The sequence below is a fragment of the Tenrec ecaudatus genome, chromosome 10 (assembly GCF_050624435.1).
Source record: "Tenrec ecaudatus isolate mTenEca1 chromosome 10, mTenEca1.hap1, whole genome shotgun sequence".
Classification (NCBI taxonomy): domain Eukaryota; kingdom Metazoa; phylum Chordata; class Mammalia; order Afrosoricida; family Tenrecidae; genus Tenrec; species Tenrec ecaudatus.
Genome location: NC_134539.1, coordinates 118,697,752 through 118,719,738, shown reverse-complemented (window position 1 = coordinate 118,719,738; position 21,987 = coordinate 118,697,752). Strand labels below are relative to the sequence as shown.

Below are 21,987 nucleotides of genomic sequence, written 5' to 3'. Positions count from 1 at the left end.
CTTTATAAATGTCTTTTGTCTCTTAGTTATTTCCTTTTACTTTCCTCTTATCCCTCTACCATGTTCGACCTTTATTTGGCTGAGTAATTCCTCTTGGCTACACTGCACTTGATAAAACCCCACCAGGGGTTCTACCTCCTCCTCCTCATCAGTTTTAGTTATCTTGTTGTTCCCTGTCTCTGGGTTTATTGGTTCCCCTGCGCCCCCTCCACCCCCAACGATTGCTCCTGTTATTTTCTTGAGAGTGTTTATTTTGCCTATCTTATATAGATAGACATTGGGTGGGGGGGGGGCGGCTATAAAATTCCAGGCCTGTCTGCTGACCCTTATGTATGTTTTCCAATCAGGTCTGATGAGGTGCCAAGCCCTGCCCTCTGAGTCTGAAGTCTGTTTTGGGGATTCCCCAGGGACCTCATTGCCTTGCTCCCCTTGCTGCTCTGTTGAGCTCCCTTCAAGTTTTGCCCCAGTGTGGATGGATCAGACTGGGCACAATTCCCACACCTTGTTTCCAGTGCTGCCCCCTGCAGCACTGTGGGTCAGTGAGGGGACATCAAGTTTCCTGTCTTTCTCTCCCTCCTTCCCTCTTAGTTTGCTCCCATGTGGTGTGGGCAGGCCTGCCGCTCTCCCATGGCTCTAACTTCAGTGCAGTCTTCTGTAGTGCAATCCTCTGGGGAAGTGGTCGGTGTAGTTGGAATTGGGGCTGGCCCTGCAGCTGGGGTCTTAATGAGCAGCCCTCTCATGCACAACTATTGGTCTCTCCTCCTTGTGAGGAAAGAAGAGTAATGAAAATAAAAGACACACGTGAGCAACTAGTCCAATGGGCTAATGGGCCACACGAACGGTCTCCAGGACCCCGAAACTAGAACTGTCACTATCCGACCAACAGCTTTGAGAGGGAAAGCATTAGAAGGTCCTAGGTAAGAGTGTGGGAGGAAAACATATGGAACAAAACTCAGACTCATAAAAAGGATCAGGTTTATGGGCAATCAGAGCCTAGGTCCCTCTGAGAGGACGGCCCTTTCAGATCAGGCAATAAACTCACTTCTATGGCTCGATTTTCAACCAAACAACAGACAGGTCTATAAAAGATGCAATAATACTACAGAAGTATGTATACAATAGAATAATCAACCATTTGGGATCAAGGGGGAAGTAACTGCCCAAGGACAAAGTTTAGAAGGGTTAGGAAAGAGAGACTTGGAATCAGGAAAGAGGGAAAGGAGGCGAGATCATGGACACTACATTGAGGGATTTGCGATGAATGAGAAGAAACAGAATGTATAGAAGTTGCTGACTGTAAGTGATGACCTCTTGGACCTGCTCTCTAAAATGTTACCTAACCAATTCATCAAGTAAGTAGATAAATAAGCAAGTAAGTAAATAAATAAATAGATAAATAAGTAAATAAATAAAAGGAAAAAAAAAGTGTTACAGACATGCTCAGCAAGGACACAGTGAAAATACAGGGCAATTACTATACGTCTACCAGAACGACTGGACTGTGGAGCAGCTGGACCTCCAGACTTACCATGTGATCTGGCAAGACCACTCCAAAACACATTTCCACAAAAAGATGTGTCACAAAAGCCACAAACTAGAAACAATCTCAACTATCCTTCAAATTGTGAATGGATACACACACTTGGTATACTTATTAGTGGATTCTACTTAGCCATAAACTGTGAAATGCAGTGCGGACACATGCATCTCTAAATCACTGTGCTAAATGAGAGAAACCAGATTGCTTTTTAATATGTGATCCTATTCATCAGAAACTATAAGAAAAGAACAATTAAGAGTAACAGAAAGACTTACTACAAAGAACAAGAGACACCATAGTAAATAGAGAATTGAAATTAGAAATTCAAATAAGACAAAGAAATAAAAAAGGTCTGAGATCACCACAGCCCATGAAGTAGCTTTCAGAAAATCAAATCGGAGTCTAAACAAGCTGACAGATCTGCCTGCCCCAAATTTACAGATGTATCATAAAAACAATCGCGGGAAACTTCAAAGATAAAAGACCAATTCCTTCTACAAATATATTTCATGAAGAAAAAGTGAGAGGTAGGAGAAACCTGTAGGTAAAAAGGTTAAGGCAGCCCTGAGGCCCAGGTACCACTATCTTTTGAGGCCTCTACATATTGGTGGTCATGACATTTAAAACCAAGAGCCACAGCCACAAATAAAGTGTAGCTTCAAACCCCACCAGGGGTTCGACCCGCTCCTCACCATCAGTTTTAGGTATCTTGTTGCTCCCTTTTCTCTGGGTTTGTTGGCCTCACTGCCGCCCCCGCCCCCAACCCGTTGGTGAATATGAAATATTTAAAGAGAAATTAATGAAGTGTCTCAAAGACAAAAATTTTGGCCATGGTTCCTCTGGGCTACAGATAGGGTACCGAATGCCAGGAAGATGGTTGAGGTCTGGGTCATGAGGATGCAATGCTGGGGTTTCCTGAGTCTCTTGGCAGTGCCAACACGACAAATGCGCATGGATTTCAGTCTGCTGCACAGACAGGCATTGTCAGAAGGTAGCCACTCCCTACGCAGAAAAGAAGTGCTCTCAAGTATACATGCCAGTTTATTTAATTCTTCTCCCAAAAGCAGACTGAACATTAACTGAGTATCTGATAGTACTAAAGAATTACTGCTAACTTTTTGTTGTAATAACGAGGTTATGGGCAGTCACTTTCTTTTAGAGATAAACATTAGAGATTATAGTATGTTACACATTAGGCTGCTAACCACCAGGTCAGCAGTTCAAAACCACCAGTCATTCCACGGTATAAAGATGAAGCTTTCTCCTCTTGTAAAGATTTAGTTTTGGAAGCCCACAGGGGCAGTTCTACCCTGTTTGAGTAAGTACGACATTCGTGCAAAAATATCTATTTTTATGATCAGAACTACAATCAGGGAAAAAAAGAAGGAAAGATAAATATTGGCAGATGTAGGTTATGCAGCTCTGTTATTACAAAACATTCCTCCAACAGCTCTGACCTTTAATATGGCCAACTTTTAAAAAGTGGAAGGAAATACAACTAGCAAGAGAAAACACCACCTTTGTAAACACCTGAGTAATTTCTACACTTGCCAAGACCTCAAATCTAAAGTACAAGTGTATTTCCAAACGATCAAAAATAAATCTCAGAAATATAAATTGTCATTCATTGATTTTAAGCCCACTTCAAGAATCCAATTATGAAAAAAAAAATCCAATTACTTATCAGAAGCAAGTTTGAATATATTGCATTTACAAACAAATGGATTTACCATTAGATTCTAGATGTAAGATTCCTGAGGCACAATATTAACAAAAACCACAGATGTTTCAGAATTAGAGGACACATTTTATTTCATCATGCCCTCTTCCTTAAGACTGAGAATTAATTTCTAAAGATGATGTCAGTCTGTAGTGATTAATCAGTCAACAAGCACACAGATTGTCTTCCACATTTCTGACACCAACAAAGGCACATAACCACACACCCCCATTCAGGGGGAAGAACATATACCAGAGGGGAAGGGAGACAGCGGCTGGTGTGAGATTTTAAAATAATTAACAATCTACAAGGGGCCATGAGGGCTCGGGGGGAGGGGGGCAGGGAGGAAAATAAAGAGGAACTGATCTCAAGGGCTCAATGGAAAATGAATGTCTAGAAAAGGATGATGGAATCAATGTACTAATTTGTCAGATACAGTTGATGGATGAGTTGTAAGAGCCCCCAAAATAATTTTTTTAAAGTTCCCAGCAAACACCCCCCCACCCCACCAACACACACAGTATATTCATTTCCCCAACACAACACAATGAGCTTTAGGAACATGGGGATTTTAGTTTGCTTCTATAGACTCGTACATACAAAATCTGAGACATAGATGCTAAGCAATTATTTGTTGAATGAATAGTTTAAAAGCTAATGTTTTATTAATAAAAGGAATTCTTTAAGAATCAGTAAACGCTTATACCATATGGTTTCCTTATACCATATGGATATCTTACCTGAAAAGTTTTCTCAAGAGCCCCAGATTAGAAGTGGACAATTTGCCACGGTCAAGGTTCACTCTCTAGCTAGTGCTATTATCTGCCAACACGAACATGATTGACAGACGTTCTCGGTTAGATACAATGTACACTGTTATCTGAGGATCGAGCTGGGTGCTTTGATTTCTTACCTATTCTTGTTAAACTGGATGGCAAAGTCTGTCATGTGCTGCAGAGCTTTGTTGGTAAAGTTCATTTCCATATAGATGTGGCCTTGGCGGTGAATGAATGTTCCTGAAATTTCCAAACCTTTGGCCTTTACTGCAGGGAGCCAAACCTGCAAAACACAGCACCAAGCTCAACAGAACCACGGGACATTTTGCCCACTGTCAATTACTTAATAAAAAGGAGGAAAATAATATTTATATCTTCCCAGGGAATTATGATGAGTCAAAAATATAAAAAGTTTTGGATAAAGTTGTATTTTTAAAATTATAAGGTCAATTTCAATTACTTAAGAATCAACCAGTGGTGAGAGTGGCGATATCCAAAGGGTGGAGGGTTGGTGGGCTGGAAAGGGGGAACCGATTATAAGGATCTACGTTAACTTCCTCCCTGGGGGACAGACAACAGAAAAGTGGGTGAAGGGAGACGTTGGACAGTGTAAGACATGACAAAATAATTATCGAGGGCTCATGGAGCGGAAGGGCGGGATGAGAGGGTGAAAACTGAGGAGCTGATGCCAAGGGCTCAAGTAGAAAGCAAATGTTCTGAGAGTGATGAGGGCAACAAATGTACAGATGTGCTTGACACAATGGATGTATGTATGGATTGTGATGAGAATTGTATGATCCCCCAATAAAATGATTAAAAAAAAAAAGACCACACACACACACAAAGAAATTCCAATGAGTATGATGTATTTTTCTATTAGTAGTTTTGGTAAAAGGTTTAACTCTATTAATGAAAATATCAAGTCTGAAGACTTTTTATCATTACCAAAACCATTGTCTTTAGATGCATAATCAATCATTCCTGATGTATATATTAACTGTTGCTGTAGTTTCAAGTATTGTTTAAACAATATGAATGCCTATTGTTTTAATATAGTTCATTCTTTACCCAGCTCTGTTCCCAGAATCTTACTACTCCTGGTGTACCACGGTAACAGTATCCGCAAACTCATGAGCTATTCTGACCACTAGATACAATACTGACATCTACCTCTGTGGGCGGTACAACCAGGGCTCAGGTTGATGATGCTGCAAATAGTGATCATGAAATTTGAGGCCACTTTTGATCTTCCTCTTAAATCCTCTAAAACAAGGGCTCAAACTGGACCTATCACCAGTGAAGAAACACTGACAACCTAAGTCTAAGCAACTGGGTCCTGTCCTATTAAGAAAGTATAGGTATGAGATCTTACTTACCGCCTTAGGAGCCACGTATCCTCCAGGTGCCATGCCTATTCCTGTGGAGAGTTCAAAAAGGTCATTCAGACCACTGCTGACCACTGCAGGAGTAGGTGAAGGAGCAAAAGTTGCAGGTACTGATGATGGGATGAAGGACTGTCCAACCTGTAGAAAATAAAAACAGGGGTGGGTGGGTAAGAAGATCAGGAGGAACAGATACCAAGTCCTTTAAATATTGCGACATATTTTAGTGGTATTGCTAGATCAGTAAGAAAACACTGTAATTACAAGAGTTTTAGGAGTGTAAGGTCACAAAGCATCAGAGCTGACCGGGCAGCAGTGGGTTTGGCGTGGGTAAGAGTGGAATCAGTAAACTCCTCATCTTTTACTCACCACAGCTCTTTCATATCGCTAATAAAAAGGGCTTTAGTCTTTCACAGATAGAACATTCTTTAGAAGCCTTATCAAGAGAGGACTAGTAGGGTACAGGAACGGTGAGTTAAGAGTTTGTCTGTTTCCAATGTTAGCTTCCATGATTCTGTGCAAAAGGCCTCAGAGGTGCCCTAGTAAAGGGGATGTGTGTTTCTGCAGAAGAGGGCAAAGTGCGAACTTAGACTGCAATTCCATTTCCACTTGGGTCCAGCCACATCTTACTTCCCCCATTCAGGCATAAATAGCAGGAAGCTCTCCAATAGGAGATAAATACTCATGCTGCCCCCATTCACTCACTCATATGAGAGCCTTGCTATGAGTTCATCTGTCTCTCTGAAGTTCTTTCTAGATGACACCAGGAAATAAGATCATTCTCCAATCAAGAGAGGAGAATCCATTTCCTTTAACTTTTTATGCCAGGAAGACAAAGCTCTCTGTAGACACCAGAACGCCAATCCCTAAAGACGACCCTATACCAAATGCTGCAAAGATTCCTTCCGAGTAAGCCTCTACTACTCTCTACTCTTCACATACTGCCAGAGAGGTGTCGGTGGGCAGTGCTAGATAGCAGCAGTGGCTGATCTGAGAATGCGCACAGGAAAGACATCAAATAGGGGGCAGTGCTTCCCATGGTGAAAAAAATGGATGGCACTTACTGCCGGACTTCCTCCAATGCCCCCGCCAAGGTCACTGCCAAGCTGAAAGAGAGAAAGGAGAGAGAGGAGAGAGAGGTAGAGTTCATTTAGCTAAGTACTGGATGCCCATATAGAATCTGTAAATTGTTCTACCAATTGCTGGAAATACATGTTATTTAACTTGCCTCCCAAAGGATAAAGAAAGCCTAGATTACAAAGGAATACGAGTATGTCTTAGGGGGATCGAGTGGTGGCAGTGAGGATGTGTGGGAATTTTGAGAAAGGCAATTTGAAAGAAGATGGAACTGGGACATCTTGGGGATGTTTCAGATCCAATCTTTCCACTGTAATATTTAGGAACAAACCCAAACAGAATTACAGAGTTTGTAAATCCTAAGAAGCTCTATCTCCAAGCAATAATGTGTATTGAATATATTTTATGTAAAAAAAAAACTTAAGGGAGGAAAACAAACAAACAGACAAACAAACCAAAGTGTGCTGCCAAACCCGCTGCCCTACTGAAAAGGTGGGGACCAAACCAGTATTCAGCTGCAATTTCAAATTTCAAAATTTACAGGTGGTACAAAACTTTTTAATTTTTTAAAATTTTACAGTTTGGAAGTGTCTTTTAAAAAAAAACCCCGCTGGACAGAAAGCTATCCTGCATGGGGAAGTGGGAGGGAGGCATGCAAGGCTTCAGCTGCCTCTCACATTCCCTGCTAACAGGGTCAAACACTGTGACTCATTTGGAGCAGACCATTTAAAAAGACGCGAAGTAGTGGGGATTCGATGGCAGACAAGAAAATCATTGCTCGTGGTCTTACTCTTGCTTTTGTTCCTCAGAGCTCTGACATAATTCATGCTGAAAGTCAGCTTCTATGACACAAGCATTAAGGAAGAAGAGAAGGATGGAAACTGCTCATCAGCAAGAAAAAAAAATACAGTACACACCACATGATATGACACTAGTCGCCCTGTTTTAAAAGCAAAATAGACCTTTTTTGGGAGTGGGAGTTTACAGTTGCACGTTTACATCTTTAAAGTTCCTTTGAGTCATCAGATGCATGGTTTGCTCTACAAAACACTGGTTCCTTCAGTGTCTGTCATTTAGTGGAAGATTTGGTAAAGAGAATTTGTCATCTCAATGAAGTCATAAATGAATCACTTATAATTGAAAAATAGTGAAATCTACAACAAAAAACCATTGCTATCATGACACAACATAATATGAGCAAAGACTTCCTTCCTAACTGACATTAATGAACATTTCCGCACTAAACGATAAGAGTGTTCCAAACCACAAAGAGCCAACACCCCCAGAATCTGGTTCCTGAAGACTGTGCAATGACACAGTATAGAAATCACATGCTTAAAGAAATGTAAAAGGGTCACTACAAGTAAAAATTCAAATAACTAGAAAAGTGTGAAGGCAAACAGAAAAGATATGGCAATATTCTGTCCACCCCCACCCCCAGTCAATAGACTAGCACGCTTCTGCAGCAAGACATCTAAATCACATAGCATTCCTAGGTTCACTACAGATGAGGCCCTGTGGAGAAGGTAAAAGTACCAGGCAACAAGTGTGTTTTACTGATATGCATGTTCTATACATTGAAGATTGGTGGCACCCCTGTAATGAAGTCAATCTGCACCATTTTCTCCAACAACATGTGTTTCCAACATGTCTCTGGGTCACATTTTGTGAATTCTTACACTAGTTCAAACTCTTCATAATGCTATTGCACAGTTAAAAGATTAGCGTATAATATAAACATAACTTTCATATGCACTGGAAAACAAAAATTCATGTACTTGCTATCCGCATGGTTCTGGTGGTTTAGAATGGAACCTATATTTCCAAGGTATGCCTGAATATAAGTTGAGATGCTGGTCTGACAAACTAGCTGGAGAAATGAAACATAAATAGAATGTCACACAGGATTTATCAAAGTACGAAAGGGATGTTCTGAGGAAGAGTCTCCCTCTCCTGGTACACCAATAACGAGGACAATGATGGATCATGAGGAGGCCATGGTTGAGCCCCAAGAGTGGGACATAAAAATCAAAATGGAGTGTGAGTGAGAGTGTGTCAGGTAGCAGAGCAGAGGCAGAAGAATCAGAGAGAATGAGCAGTTCAATTAGGCTTCAGCACAGGACAGGTAGATGTGTGTGTGTTTGTGTTTTAAGCCATGACAAATAACTTTGCAAAAGGCAAGCTGATCATGAGAGTCTGGCCCCAGCACCAAAAATTAAGTGGATTCCTGCCGCTCCCCCGAGAAGAATTTGTTTCAAAGGACGACATTGATTCTACAGCTCCAGGAGAGGGACATTAAAAAAAAAAAATTATCAAGGGTTCGGGGGAGGGGTCTACATGTAACCTCCTCCCTGGAGGATGGACAGCAGAGAACTGGGTAAGGAAGACGTGGGATGGTGTAAGATATGATAAAATAATAATTTACAAATTATCAACGGTTTGGGGGAGGGGAGAACAGGGAGGGAGGGGAAAAATGAGGAGCTCAAGTAGAAAGCAGGTGTTTTGAAAATGATGATGGCAACCTATGTACGAATGTGCTGGACACAAATGATGTATGTATGGATTGTAAAAAGAGTTGTATGAGCCCCTAATAAAATGATTACAATTAAAAAAAAAAGAATCAAACTTTTCCAGAGCATTGATCAATTATGCTCCATTACTAGAGTTTTCAACCTTCTAAACACAGGTGATTCGCTTCTTTAAGGGAGGCTTTGAAAAATACCGATTGATGCGCAATTTGTATTCCCAGAGACAGATTTAATTGTTCTGGGTATAGTTTGAGAATCTCAGGTAATTCTAAGGTACAGTCAATGTTGAAAGCTACATCCTAGAAGATGAGTTATTATAAGGTTGGGCTCTTTCTAAGAAGCCCTGGAGGTGCAGTGGGTGTTATGCATTGGGCTACCAACTGCAAGGTTAGTAGTTTGAAAGCACCAGCCACACCCACCCCAGGAGAAAGAGGGCACTTTACTCCCATCAAAAGTTACAGTCTTGGAGGGGGAGGAGGGAAAAAAAAATAATGCCAATGAAGTCAGAAATGGACCATAGAGAAAGCCCCCCGACCTGAAGGAACTCTGCAAAATGTTTCATTTGTTGTGCTTTGGTTTGCCTTTATGATTTTCTTGATTGACCCACCTCTACTCAGTTTAACCAATGTTCCAAATCTGGCCATGCTTCTAATCCAAGCTTAAAAGAGAAAGAATTCTTTATGAACCGGGTTGGCACTTAATAGCCATAATGAAAAAACCAAACTAGAAGGAAAGCTGTTTTTCCAGATATACTAAATTCAATTTAAAAACGTTGAGGAAAAAAAACCCAAAAAAACGTTGAGAAAAGGTATTTGCTGGTAGTGTTTAGACCAAAGGCAAGAAAGATATTTCTAGTTTTTATCTTCTCAGCTGTCACCCTGCATTCTCTGAGTATTACATGAGTATTAGCTGGAAAGATCGGGTGTCTTCTCCCCACTATGCTGCTGGTCAGTCTTATTCAAAATCAGGAATGAGGGAAACAACAATCCTAATGCTCCTTTATTTTCAATGCATCAGATACTATCCCGGTAACATCAAGAAAGTCCATCTACCAGAGGTAAGATGCAAAGGGTATCAGAAGCACAAGAGACACATCACCACAAAGGTCAGTTTTATCTAATGGTCCAATGTACAGAAAATGAGGGGAAAGGGCATTTTCAATATACATTTTTAACTAGACTATTATTTAGCATCCTTTCCTCTTGACTCAGACAGACTCTGGGGTGGAGAGGTTTTTTCTCTTTTAAATTATGGCAAAGTGATAGCACAGTGGGGGTGGGGTGTGTGTGTGTGTGTGTGTGTGTGTGTGTGTGTGTGTGTGACTAAGATGTCAGCAAGAATGGGAGCCAAGTATCCAGTGAGTGGTCTCTCCTACTTACACTGACAAGCAAGGTGGAGCTAATAATCAAGAGAAAAAACGCTAGAAAGCTTAAAATAAATACACCAGAAAGTTGATAATGTCAGCCTAAACTAGCCATTAACCCTTTCAGGTCAATTACTGGCATTCCTGGAAGACAGGTAAGATTCACCTGTTTGGAAATACAACAAGCTACCATTTTTCAGTTAAGGCACAAAATTGTCCAAACGGGTTTGTAAAATTTCAGAGTACTAATCTGTAACGTAAGGAGCCTCGATAGTGTAGTAACCACTACGTTTGCTGCTAAGCACCAAATCAGTAGTTCCAAACCAGCTGTTCTCAGGGAGAAAAATGAGTTACAGTATCAGAAACCCTAATGCAGCAGTTCTCAACCAAAGACCCTCTCAAAGGGGTCGCTCGATTCATAACAGTAGCAAAATGACAGCGATGAAGTAGCAACCAAAATAATGTTATGTCTGGGAGATCGCCACAACACAAGGAACTTATGAGAGGGTCCCGGCATGAGGAAGTTTGAGAACCACTGCCCTAAGGGGCAGTTCTTTGATGACCATGAGGGGTGTTTTTAAAAATTACTATAGTTTTTATCTAGTGAGCTGATGGGACCCAGAAATGAAATGAAAAAGCAAAGAATGAGGTTCCATTGCAATTTTTGGTGTATAGGTAGCAATTTGTGAGTTCTCTATATCCCATTCCCACAGAAGGGTGGCTAAGGCTACCTACCATTTCTCCAGCAAGGAAATGCCAGCAACAGGCCAATCAAACCAGGACACAGAAGAGGAAAGAAAGCCCCTATTCCAGGAAACACATTTGAAATGCTGAGAAGGGCACAGGATTTTCCTGTAGGTCTGTAGCTGGTGCAGCTGAAGGAATGGTCCCCCCTTTCCCACTTTCGGTCAGCACGTCATCTCCTACGTGAAGAGCTCACATATGTATTTCTTCTAGTAGTATCGTTCCCCCTGTGAGCCACCTAAATCATAATAGCCGTCATCATCAAGCGGCACTGAGAATACGATGAACATCAGGCCACTGCCCTAGAGTGGCCGCTTCACCATTTGTGAAGTAATGCTGAGCGGGATGCAGTCCATGCTGAACCACACAGCAATGTGTCCCAGCACTGGGAAATCATTAACTGGATGGAAAGCAGCGATGTCTTGGTGATTTGTTCAAATTTATAGGCTACAGAGATTTCAGCAGCTAAAGAAGTTTACGAACAGAGCCAGAGTGAGCCAAGAGTTTGACCAGAGAACCTGTATACGGCCTTGGGTCAACTAGAGAGACACTAACAGGAAGGCCAATACCCAATGGCAATTTGCTACAAAAGCAGAAATAGGCAGAGGACTCAAGACTAATGTTTTATCGAATACACCTGACTCGAAGAAAAGAAAGGCCTTGCACAGAAATACTACCTACTGCGGTGAGCACAGCGTAGACAACCCCCCCCCCCACAAATTAAAACAATTAATTAATCTAGGGTAACTCCTCTGAGGCTCATCTGATCAATTTAAAGTACTCTCAACGGCCTCGAAAATTGAGGAGCCGTCTCTGGGTAACTGAAGACATTTCTTCCTTGCAGGCTTAGAGCTTAAGCTCAGACATTTTTTTTGCTCCTGTCTAGAGTTTTATTTGGTGTTTTACAGAACATATTACTCGACCGTACTCCAGTTCATACAGCTCAGCAACAGTTCTGATATTCAGGAGTCAAAATAGGAGATCTAAAGGGCGTACAGTAACTCCATGACAACAAATTTGCAAGATCCTATTGGTATCAAAAATATGAACCCATTTTTTCATTTCTAGAAGCACGTTTTATCTCCTAAGCAAAAAGTTCCAGGGTGTTTGTTCCAGCGACCAGGATGGATTTTACTTCAAAAAACATTCTGAAGTGTCACAAAACATAATCGAATGAGTAAAAGTAATCTGTAATCATGTAAACTATGAAAAAAATGGATGGTTAAGTTCGTGGGAAAGCACAAACAAGATGAAGTTGTGCAAAATCTTGACAGGAAAGACTTCTTGAAGGGAAGAGGCATCTACCAGCACAAAAGTTGGAGGCTGTTACAGATCGTGTTGTGTTTTGGGACAGAGAACCGAATGTTCCAGTCCTGGGAACGGCCAGGTTTCTCGGGTCAGAGAGAAATCATTTTTGCATAAAGAAAACTCTAGAGAAGCTCTGCACCTTCGTGTTTCTCCCTGGTCACCTCTAGCACAGAACACGTGTGTTTTATTCACAACACGCAGACATTCCTAACAAGCTGTGAACGACATGGAAAAGAATGAGAGCCCCACAACACTTCAATGGGTTCACGCATAACCTGAACATGGACCAAGAGGCAGTCAGTCATTTCAACAGAACACGGGGAACCATGTGGCTCAAAAGCAGGAGAGCGTGCATAAGGGTCACATCCTCTCACCAGACTTTTCTATCTGTATGCTTAGTCAATAATCCAAGCTGATTACATGATCAATATGGATTAAAACTAATATAAAGAAAATTAAAATCCTCACAAGTGGACCAACAGGTAGCATCACGGTAAACAAGAGAAAAGTTGAAATTGTCAACCATTTGCTTGGATCTACCATCTATGTTCACGAACAGTAGTCGAGAGGTCAATTGCATCGGGCAAATCTGTTACACAAGACCTCTTAGAAGTGTTCAAGAGTAAGGATGTCACTTACAAGGACCATGGTGCACCTGACACCAAACAGGGTCTTTCCAATCCCCTCACATGCGTGTACAAGGTGGACACTGAACAAGGATGAAGAATCCATGCATGTGAGCTGTGGTGCTGTGGACAGCACTGTGGAAAGAAGAAACACATCTGTCTTGGAAGAAGTTGCCCAGAATGCTTAGAAGGATGGTAGTGGACGATGTTCCCAATTGAGCGGCCAGTCCACAGGGAGGACCACAGGGCCGGCCCCACTATGAGACATGACGCCCCTCACTGACCCATAGCCCTACAGAGGACAACACCAGAGAGACAGAGTGGGAATTGCACCCCTTCTGATCCCACCACACCGAGGCAAAACACTAAAGGGGTGCAACAGAACAGCAAGGGAATGGAGTGGTGGGGTCCCGAGGGAATGTGGAAGGTGGACTTTGGGGTCAGGGCATGGTGCCCCAACAGACTGGACTGGAAAACACTCCTAAAGGCCAACAAACAATCCCTGAACTAACTACAAACTTTTCTTTCTTGTTTTGTGTGGTTTTTTTGGTCATTGGTTTGTTGTTGTTTTGTTGTATATTGTTGCTTGGTCTTACTCGGTCTTTCTGTGTGCATGTTATTATCTCTGCAGGTCTGTCTATATAAGATAGGCTGGATGAACAATCTGGAGGAGAAACAATAGGTCCAATAGTTCTGGTGGGACATGGGAGAGGGGGATGTGGGAGGAAAGGTAGTGGTGTTAACAAACTCAGGGGCAAGGGAACAACAAGCGACCCAAATCAGTGGTGAGGAGGGTGTGGGAGGCCTGGTAGGGAATGATCAAGGGTAATGTAACTAAGAGGAATTGCTGAAACCCTGGTGGGGACTGAGCATGATAGTGGGACAGGAGGAAAGTCAAGGGAAATAGAGGAAAGAGCTGGGAGGCAAAGGGCATTTCTAGAGGTCTAGATAAAGACATGTACATATGTAAATATATTTATAAATTAGGATGAGGAAATAGATCTATGTGCATATATTTATAGGTTTAGTATTAAGGTAGCAGAAGGACAATTGGCCTCCACTCAAGTACTCCCTCAATGCAAGAATACTTTCTTCTATTAAATTGGCATTCTATGATGCTCACCTTCCCGACACAACTGCTTAAGACAAAGCGGGTAAATAAGTAAATGTGGTGAAGAAAGCTGATGGTGCCCGGCTATCAAAAGGTAAACAAGTGACCAGAAGCAACAAAGTCCACATGGAAGAAGCACACCAGCTGAAGCGAACATGAGGTGTCGAAGGGATCAGGTATCAGGCATCATCAAAACAAAAAATCTTACCATAGAGAATGAGCGGGGGAAGTGTGGAGTGGAGACCCAAAGCCCATTGGTAGGCCATTGGACACCGTCACAGAAGGGTCTCAAGGAGGAGATGAGCCAGTCAGGGTGCGATGTAGCAACGATGGAAAATACAACTTTCCCCTAGTTCCTAAATGCTTCTGCGCTCCCCCCTCCCCCCCCCACTATCATGATTCCAATTCTACCTTGCAAGTCTGGCTAGACCAGAGGATGTACACTGGTACAGATAGGAACTGGAAACACAGGGAATCCAGGACGGATGTTCCCTTCAAGACCAGTGGTGTGAGTGGCAATAGCAGGAGGGTAGAGGGAGGGTGGGTTGGAAAGGGGGAACCAATGATAAGAATCTACATGTGACATCCTCCCTGGGGGATGGATAACAGAAAAGTGGGTGAAGGTAGATGTTGGATAGTGTAAGATGACAAAATAACAATTTATAAATTATTAAGGGTTCATGAGGGAGGCGGGAGCGGGGAGGGAGGGGAAAATATGAGGAGCTAATGCCAGGGGCTTAAGTGGAGAGCAAATGTTTTGAGTATGATGAGGGCAATGAATGTACAAATGTGCTGTACACCACTGATGTATGTCTGGATTGAGATAGGAGTTGTATGAGCCCCTAATACAACGATTAAAAAAGAAAAAGGATAGAAGTATATTGTGGACATATTACCAGGTGAGACACAACAGCACCTAAACACAGTACTACCAGAAGATATACTTACTTATCCTATGCTTCCCTTACTACAGGGGTTGAGGAATGTCTGACCTGCTAAATCATGAATACCAACTAACATCACATGTTTCACCAAAAAGCTCCAGGCATTACATTAGAGTAAGTTAATTGAAAGTTTTAACAGTATGGCCCGTGAATGGTGTTACAAATATCCAAATAGAACTCCCTTGGCAGAAAAAAAAAAGAGTTCCCTATCCCTGCCTTACTAGCATGTGTATTTGCAAGTACTGTTTTGTTCATAACTATAGACTTGAGCCTGGCATCTAGTAAACCCTTAAGTATTTATTGAATGAATATTCTAGTTAACATATCAATAGGGTTACTGACAATATTGTTTCTTGGGGATACTATTTTGAACTCAGTGGTTTTAACAAAGGGGAGAGAGAAAGTGAGAGATGAACAAAATTATTTACCAGAAGGTCTAGGCCAGCGGTTCTTAGACTGGAGGCTGGCAACCCCTTTGGGGGTCGAATGACCCTTTCACAGGGGTCGCCTAAGACCATGGGAAAATATGTTTCCAGTGGGCTGAGGAACGGAGACACTGATCATCTATTGTCCCCAGGCGGGTCCGCCCACATGCAGATAGGATGTGGTGAGAAAGAAGCTATCTCAACTTTCGCACTGACCTTGGCTTTTTATGCATACTGTCATAAAATGTAGCAATGCGGTTACTGTTGCTATATTAAAACTGTTACCCATGCTACACCATACTTCAAGACAAAATTTCATTTACTTGTAATCAGAAATAAATATTTCACAATGTATAATTACATATTGTTTTTGTGACTCATCACTGTTTTAATTATGTTCAATTTGTAATAATGAAAATACATCCTGCATATCAGATATGTACATTACGATCCATAACAGTAGCAAAATTATACTTATAAAGTAGCAATGAAAAGAGTGTTATGGTTGAGGGGGGGTTCACCACCACATGAGGAACTGTATGAAAGGGCCGCGGCATTAGGAAGGTGGAGAAACACTGGTCTAGATCAATCACACTACACTGGATTAACTGTGCCAACGTGTAGGAAAAGAACCAAAACCACACTAAACTCACTGCCATCAAGTCAACACAGGAGAACGATCGGGCTTTCTACTCCTGTGACCAGTTAAGTCTCTGAAACTCACAGGGGCAGGTTTACCCTGTCCCATAGATAGGGTCAGTAAGAGAAGAACTAATTGGGGTTAAAATAAACGTCCTCAGACAAAATTCCTTTCTTTAGAGCAGGGGTTCTCAAACTTTTAAAACAGGGGGCCAGTTCACTGTCCCTCAGACCCGTTGGAGGGCCGGACTATAGTTTTAAAAAACTATGAACAAATTCCTACGCACACTGCACATGTCTTATTTTGAAATAAAAAACCAAATGGGGCAAAAACACCCAGTGTGCCGGATAATTGTCCTTGGCGGCCGTAGTTTGAGGACCCTGCTCTGGAGGAAATGTGTTATCTAGAAAGTCTATAAAAAGTTTTCAGCAGGAAAAGGTCCCCTCAAGGTCATTTGATTAATTGTCCTCAAAGTACTACAATCTTACAGTTTGAGTAGCCCTGGCAATGTGTCGTGGGCAACACATTAGGCTGTTAAGCACAAGGCCAGCCGTTTGAAACCATCAGCTACTCTGTTGGAGAAAAACGAGGCTTTCGACTCCCATAAAGAGTTAGTCTTGGACACCCACAAGGGCAGTTCTACTCTGTCCACTATGCGTTGGAACCAACTCTACGGCGCTACATTTGAGTTTGCCATCAGGCAGTCAGCTCTGCTTAAGAGGGTGTGATGAACAAGCTCATTCCTCTGCTTACGAGTAAGCTGTCCTTCTCTAATTTTCATGATCTCTTCCAGACAACACTAGCATAAAGGTCTGCATAGGGCAAATAAGTCTTGTGTTTTACATTGTAGGCTATAGTACACTCATGCTTATTATCTTAATCACCATCATGTAAAACTGACACTGCGGGGTGTCAAGCCTCAAATGTGCTTCGTACTCTACCATGCACTCCTGAAACGCTGTGCCCAGGGTTGAGAAGGACAAAGTTCTGTGTACCTTATTCTAAACAAATGGGAAGAATCATTAAAATAGTGGAAAGCGTGTAAACACTGAGTTCTTTAAGAGGTCTTGGGTTCAAATTCCAAATCTGGGACTTACTAGTTATGAAACTTAGTTTTCTGTTAAGATAGAACACAACACCAATTTCTTTGCAGAAGCGATAATTTGGTTTTGATGATTAGAAATTACAAGTTCTGACATATGGACTGGCACGTAACTAGGCAGTCAATAATGGCTAAACGTTCCCAAGACTGCCTGAGGTCAGCCACCACTAAACCTCTGGCGGTACTAAAAGATGCACAGCACAGGAGAAGTTACTGAGGAAAACTTTGCCTCAATTCATGACGTTCTCTCTATAACACTATTTACTTTAAAAACTAAGCTCTTAAATCACTGCCAAGATTCTCCAAGGGAAGAAAAATGAAGCTACAAAACTTGTATGTACAATAGATTTCCTGTGGGCTTAAAGAAATTATTACAAAAATAGTTCATGAAAAGCATAAACAAAACAAAACAAAAAGCAAAAGCCTGTAAGAAACTGGGTGGGAGGTTCTGCAAAACCCAACAGTGGCTTCAGCTGTGCCTCTATTCCACTCCCCTCCACTCCCGCTGGGCACACAGAGCACACTTCTAGCGTGAAACCTGTCTTCAGCTCAGAGAAAGGGCCCTCTAGATAATGGCCCCTTTCCATTTCTGACGCACAATAGCAGCATTTATCTAAACAGAACAATGCACAGCACCTTGGCTGGATAGAATACAGGGCTGTAATTTAGCCATGGCCTTTGCTGACAGCTTCAATTGTTATCTTAGCAATCCTTGCAGAGGTCAGAATCTGAAGAGTCCTGATGACCCAGTGGAAGGTCAGTGGTTTGAACTGGGAGAAAGCCGGCTTTCTTGGCCCTATACAGATTTACACCCTCAGAAACCCAGAGAGGCAGTTCTGTTCTACCCCATAGGTAGCTATGAGTCTGAACTGATTTGATGGCAGTGAGTTTTGGTTTTGATCTACATCAAAGGAAATGTTGCACTAGATAGGGCAAGCAGGTTATGAGATCCTCCCCCCCACTGTCATGATCTGAATTCTCCCTTGCAAGTCTGGCTAGACCAGAGCATGTACACTGGTACAGATAGGAACTGGAAACGCAGGGAGTCCAGGATGGATAAACCCCTCACGACCAATACTGAGAGTAGTGATACCAGGAGGGTAAAGGGAAGATGGGGCAGAAGGAGGAACTGATCACAAGGATCTACATAAAACCCCCTCCCTGGGGGACGGACAACAGAAAAGTGGATGACGGGAGATGTCGGACAGTGTAAGATAGGACAAAATAATAATAATTTATAAATTATCAAGGGTTTGTGAGGGTGGAAGGGTGGGGAGGGAGGGGGGAAACGAGGAGCTGATACCAAGGGCTCAAGTAGAAAGCAAATGTTTTGAGAATGATGACGGCAACAAATGTACAAATGTGCTTGACACAAAGGATGGATTGTGGTAAGAGTTGTATAAGCCTGCAGTAAAATGATTTTAAAAAGAAATAATAATAAAAGTACAAAACAACAACAATGACAAAATCCCTATGAGGGGGCTGAAGAAAAATTTTAAGGGAAATTCCATTATCTTTTAATTCCATTTTTCCACAAACCCTGTGAAGCTCCTTCACACAGCTTTTACAACAAAGAAACAATCCTACATAATTAGCACACTATTGAATGTACAAGTAGAAGATGTCAACCCTGTAATGTATATTACTTGGATTTACTCCACATAAAGGCAGTCAGTCACATTTACACTTACAGAAAGAGGAAATCATTTGTGGAATATAAGCTAAAGGAGCATGCTGAAGGGCAAAGGTAAAATAGGGAATGGGTTAGTTTTCGTAAAGAGATTAAAAAGACTATGTAGTGAAGTAAAAATAAGAAAGAATATGTAGAATGTTCACTGTGATGCGAGTTCAACGCTGAGTAAGTATTCCATTAAAAATCTGCTGCTCTGCCTACATGCTTGAAGAGTATTGAGGAAAGGTCACATCAAGAACCCCCTGGAGGGGCAGTATGCGGGCATGTGCAACTGGCTGTTTGCTTTCTATCTCAGCAAACACTGCGGACACACCCTCAGCTAGTTTAAGGAACAAAATTATTGATAGAAGATTGGATGTGTTGTGGCTAATAATAATGGATTACTAGTCCCCCAAACATACAACAGTTCTAGAAAAGGCAAAACACTAAGCTCATGCTGTCAAGTTGATTCTGACTCATAGCAATCCTCTAAGACAGAGTAGAATTGCCCTTGTGGGTTTCTAAGACTAAAAAAAATTTTTTTAATTTTAATTAAATCATTTAATTGGGGCGTGTACAACTCTTATCACAATCCACACATACATCCATTGTGTCGAGCACATTTGTACATTTATTTCCCTCCTCATTCTCAAAACATTTGCTTTCTATTTGAGCCCCTGGTATTCGCTCTTGGCTTTCTCCCTCCCTCCCCCCCTCCAAGACTGTAACTTTTGATGGGAGTAAAGTGCCCTCTTTCTCCTGGGGTGGGTGTGGCTGGTGCTTTCAAACTGCTAACCTTGCAGTTGGTAGCCCAGTGCATAACACCCACTGCACCTCCAGGGCTTCTTAGAAAGAGCCCAACCTTATTAGATTTCCATCTTCTTTCATAAATGGACAATAAATGGATAAAGTAAAACAACATCTAATGGGAGGATGGCCAGGATATGTAAAGGGAAGAATAAAACGATCTTGTCTTGTTAAAAAACACAGTTCATTAAAAAGTTTTTTTAGAGACTGATAGCAGTCTCTTCAGATAGTCTTTACTGGTCCTTGTGCTCAAAGTCTGTTTTTAGAAAGACATTCCCTGGTTTAAATAAATTAAGCACAATTTAACTTCAAAAAAAATTTTTTTAATTTTAATTAAGAAAAAAAGCCCCCAATTTGCAGTCTCTATGGAAAGTGATCATGGGTCAAAAGAGTTATTGGAATTGAGCAACTAAATCTAATGATAAATTTGTCAAAGTCAACTTCTGGCTGATTTCGGACAGATCAGATAACAGAAAGCCATAATGAAAAAAATTCCATAGAGGTAAAAAAACAAGTCAAGGCAGAGAGGGCTGGCTTTAGAGAAGGTGCCAAGGCGGCTCCCCCAAGAGAACGTGAAGCTACAAGAGAGCAGAGCTGTTCTGTGAAAGTCACTGCCCTGTCTCTAAGATCAGCTCTTGCACCTAGCTTTCACCCCATTTGGAATTTTAAGTGTTCTCAATCCTGGCCACAAAGTTAATATAACCTGGGTAATGTCCAAATATCAAAGTTTAGGCCCTGCCTCCCAGAGATACTTTAACTGCAGCAGTGTTGGACCCAATCACTACCAATGTTGTTTTCAATGCGGTTCCAATGAGGGACTAGCAGCCTGGTAACACAGTGATTAAATGCTCAGCTGCAAACTGAAAGGCTGGCAGTTTGAACTGAGCAGCTACTCCAGAGAAGATGTGGTAATCTGCTTCTATAAATTTTTTAATTTTGTTTTTAATTCTAATTTTTAAATTGGGGCTGAAGTGAAAGTTTATAGAGCAAGTTTGTATTCCATGCAATTTACACATAGCTTGTTTTGTAGCCTTAAATGTAATCCCCTCTACATAACAGCACTACCTTCTGTGTAACAACATGGTAACAAATACTGAACTAACCACAGAATTAAAATCTGAGCCATGTCTAAATGGGAGAATCGGGATAAATTGTACCAGACAATGAAAGATCTTAAAAAAAAAATCTAGAAGAATTTCTTGTAGCCCCTCAGCTTAGGGCAGGTGGGATTATTCCTTCCTACAAGAGAAAATTGACTTTCTTTCAAGAGAGTTTATTCTTTTTCTGGAGAAAAAGACCCCTGCGTGTACCAGATACGAATAGCACAAAAACCAAATGAACAGTCCGAGTGCTCAGTTATCGCACCCCCTTACTACGCCAAGTGTGGGCCAGCAAGCAGCAGCTTGTGAGCTTATTAGAAATGCAGGCTCCCTGCTACCGGCCACCTGAAGTGGAATTCACTGGCCAAGACAGTGCTCAACAGCAAGCAAGCCTTCACTGAGGAGATGTCTCTGTCTACACAGAGCAAGGGACAACTTTACAAGTTCCCTCTTTAGCTAATGAGACACGGGAACAGTAAAAACATTTATAAAATGGGTAAGTCCACTGCAGTCTTAGAAACTCACCTTCCACAGTCAGGTTACACTGGCCTTGTGATTCTTGAAGTGACTATAAACTGACCATTTCCAAATACAATGCAAAAATAAGTACTTTTACTCACATTTTTATTTCTAGGATATATTTAAATCCCAAAATACACAGAATATCCATGTAAACTATTTTGGGGCTATTAAGGCTAAGAATACTAAACAGATATCCCAAATTAAGGAAAAAATGCAGTATATTACTGGGTCTACATAACAAAAGCTGTATGAGATTTTAATATTTAAAAACTCCTTTAAAAAAAACACTCCATTGGAAAAACAACTCAGTCCCTATCCCTGAAAACCAAACCAAACCAAACCAAACCAAAGAAGTACACTTGCCTCTTTGGCTACTATTACACAAGCAGGTTGTAACAACAGTTATTTTATCTCAAGTAGTGCTGACAGTGACAGCACACACACGCGCACACACACAACACAACCCATGTTAGGAGCCTCAAGAGCTAATAATAATAATAAAAAAAATCAAAAGAGCCCTTTCCTCTGTCATGTATCCAGCTTAATTTTTCTTTGGCCTTTTTAGGTTCAATGAGTTCACTTGTATTAAGTCACCAGAGA

At 41.5% G+C, this 21,987-nt stretch overlaps 1 protein-coding gene across 6 annotated transcripts in view; it reads right to left on the bottom strand.

Annotated features, from left to right (window-relative positions):
• AP2B1 (adaptor related protein complex 2 subunit beta 1) overlaps positions 1 to 21,987 on the bottom strand; it is a 129,245-nt gene that overhangs the window by 44,061 nt on the left and 63,197 nt on the right. For 5 of the 6 annotated variants that reach the window (XM_075561410.1, XM_075561411.1, XM_075561414.1 and 2 more), the window contains exons 15-17: positions 6,483 to 6,524; positions 5,413 to 5,559; positions 4,174 to 4,319 (exon numbers count right to left, since the gene is read on the bottom strand). In XM_075561410.1, the coding sequence (XP_075417525.1) occupies positions 4,174 to 4,319; positions 5,413 to 5,559; positions 6,483 to 6,524 (335 nt within the window). The remainder of the gene's footprint in view (positions 1 to 4,173; positions 4,320 to 5,412; positions 5,560 to 6,482; positions 6,525 to 21,987) is intronic. The other variant, XM_075561416.1, reaches the window with a different exon arrangement.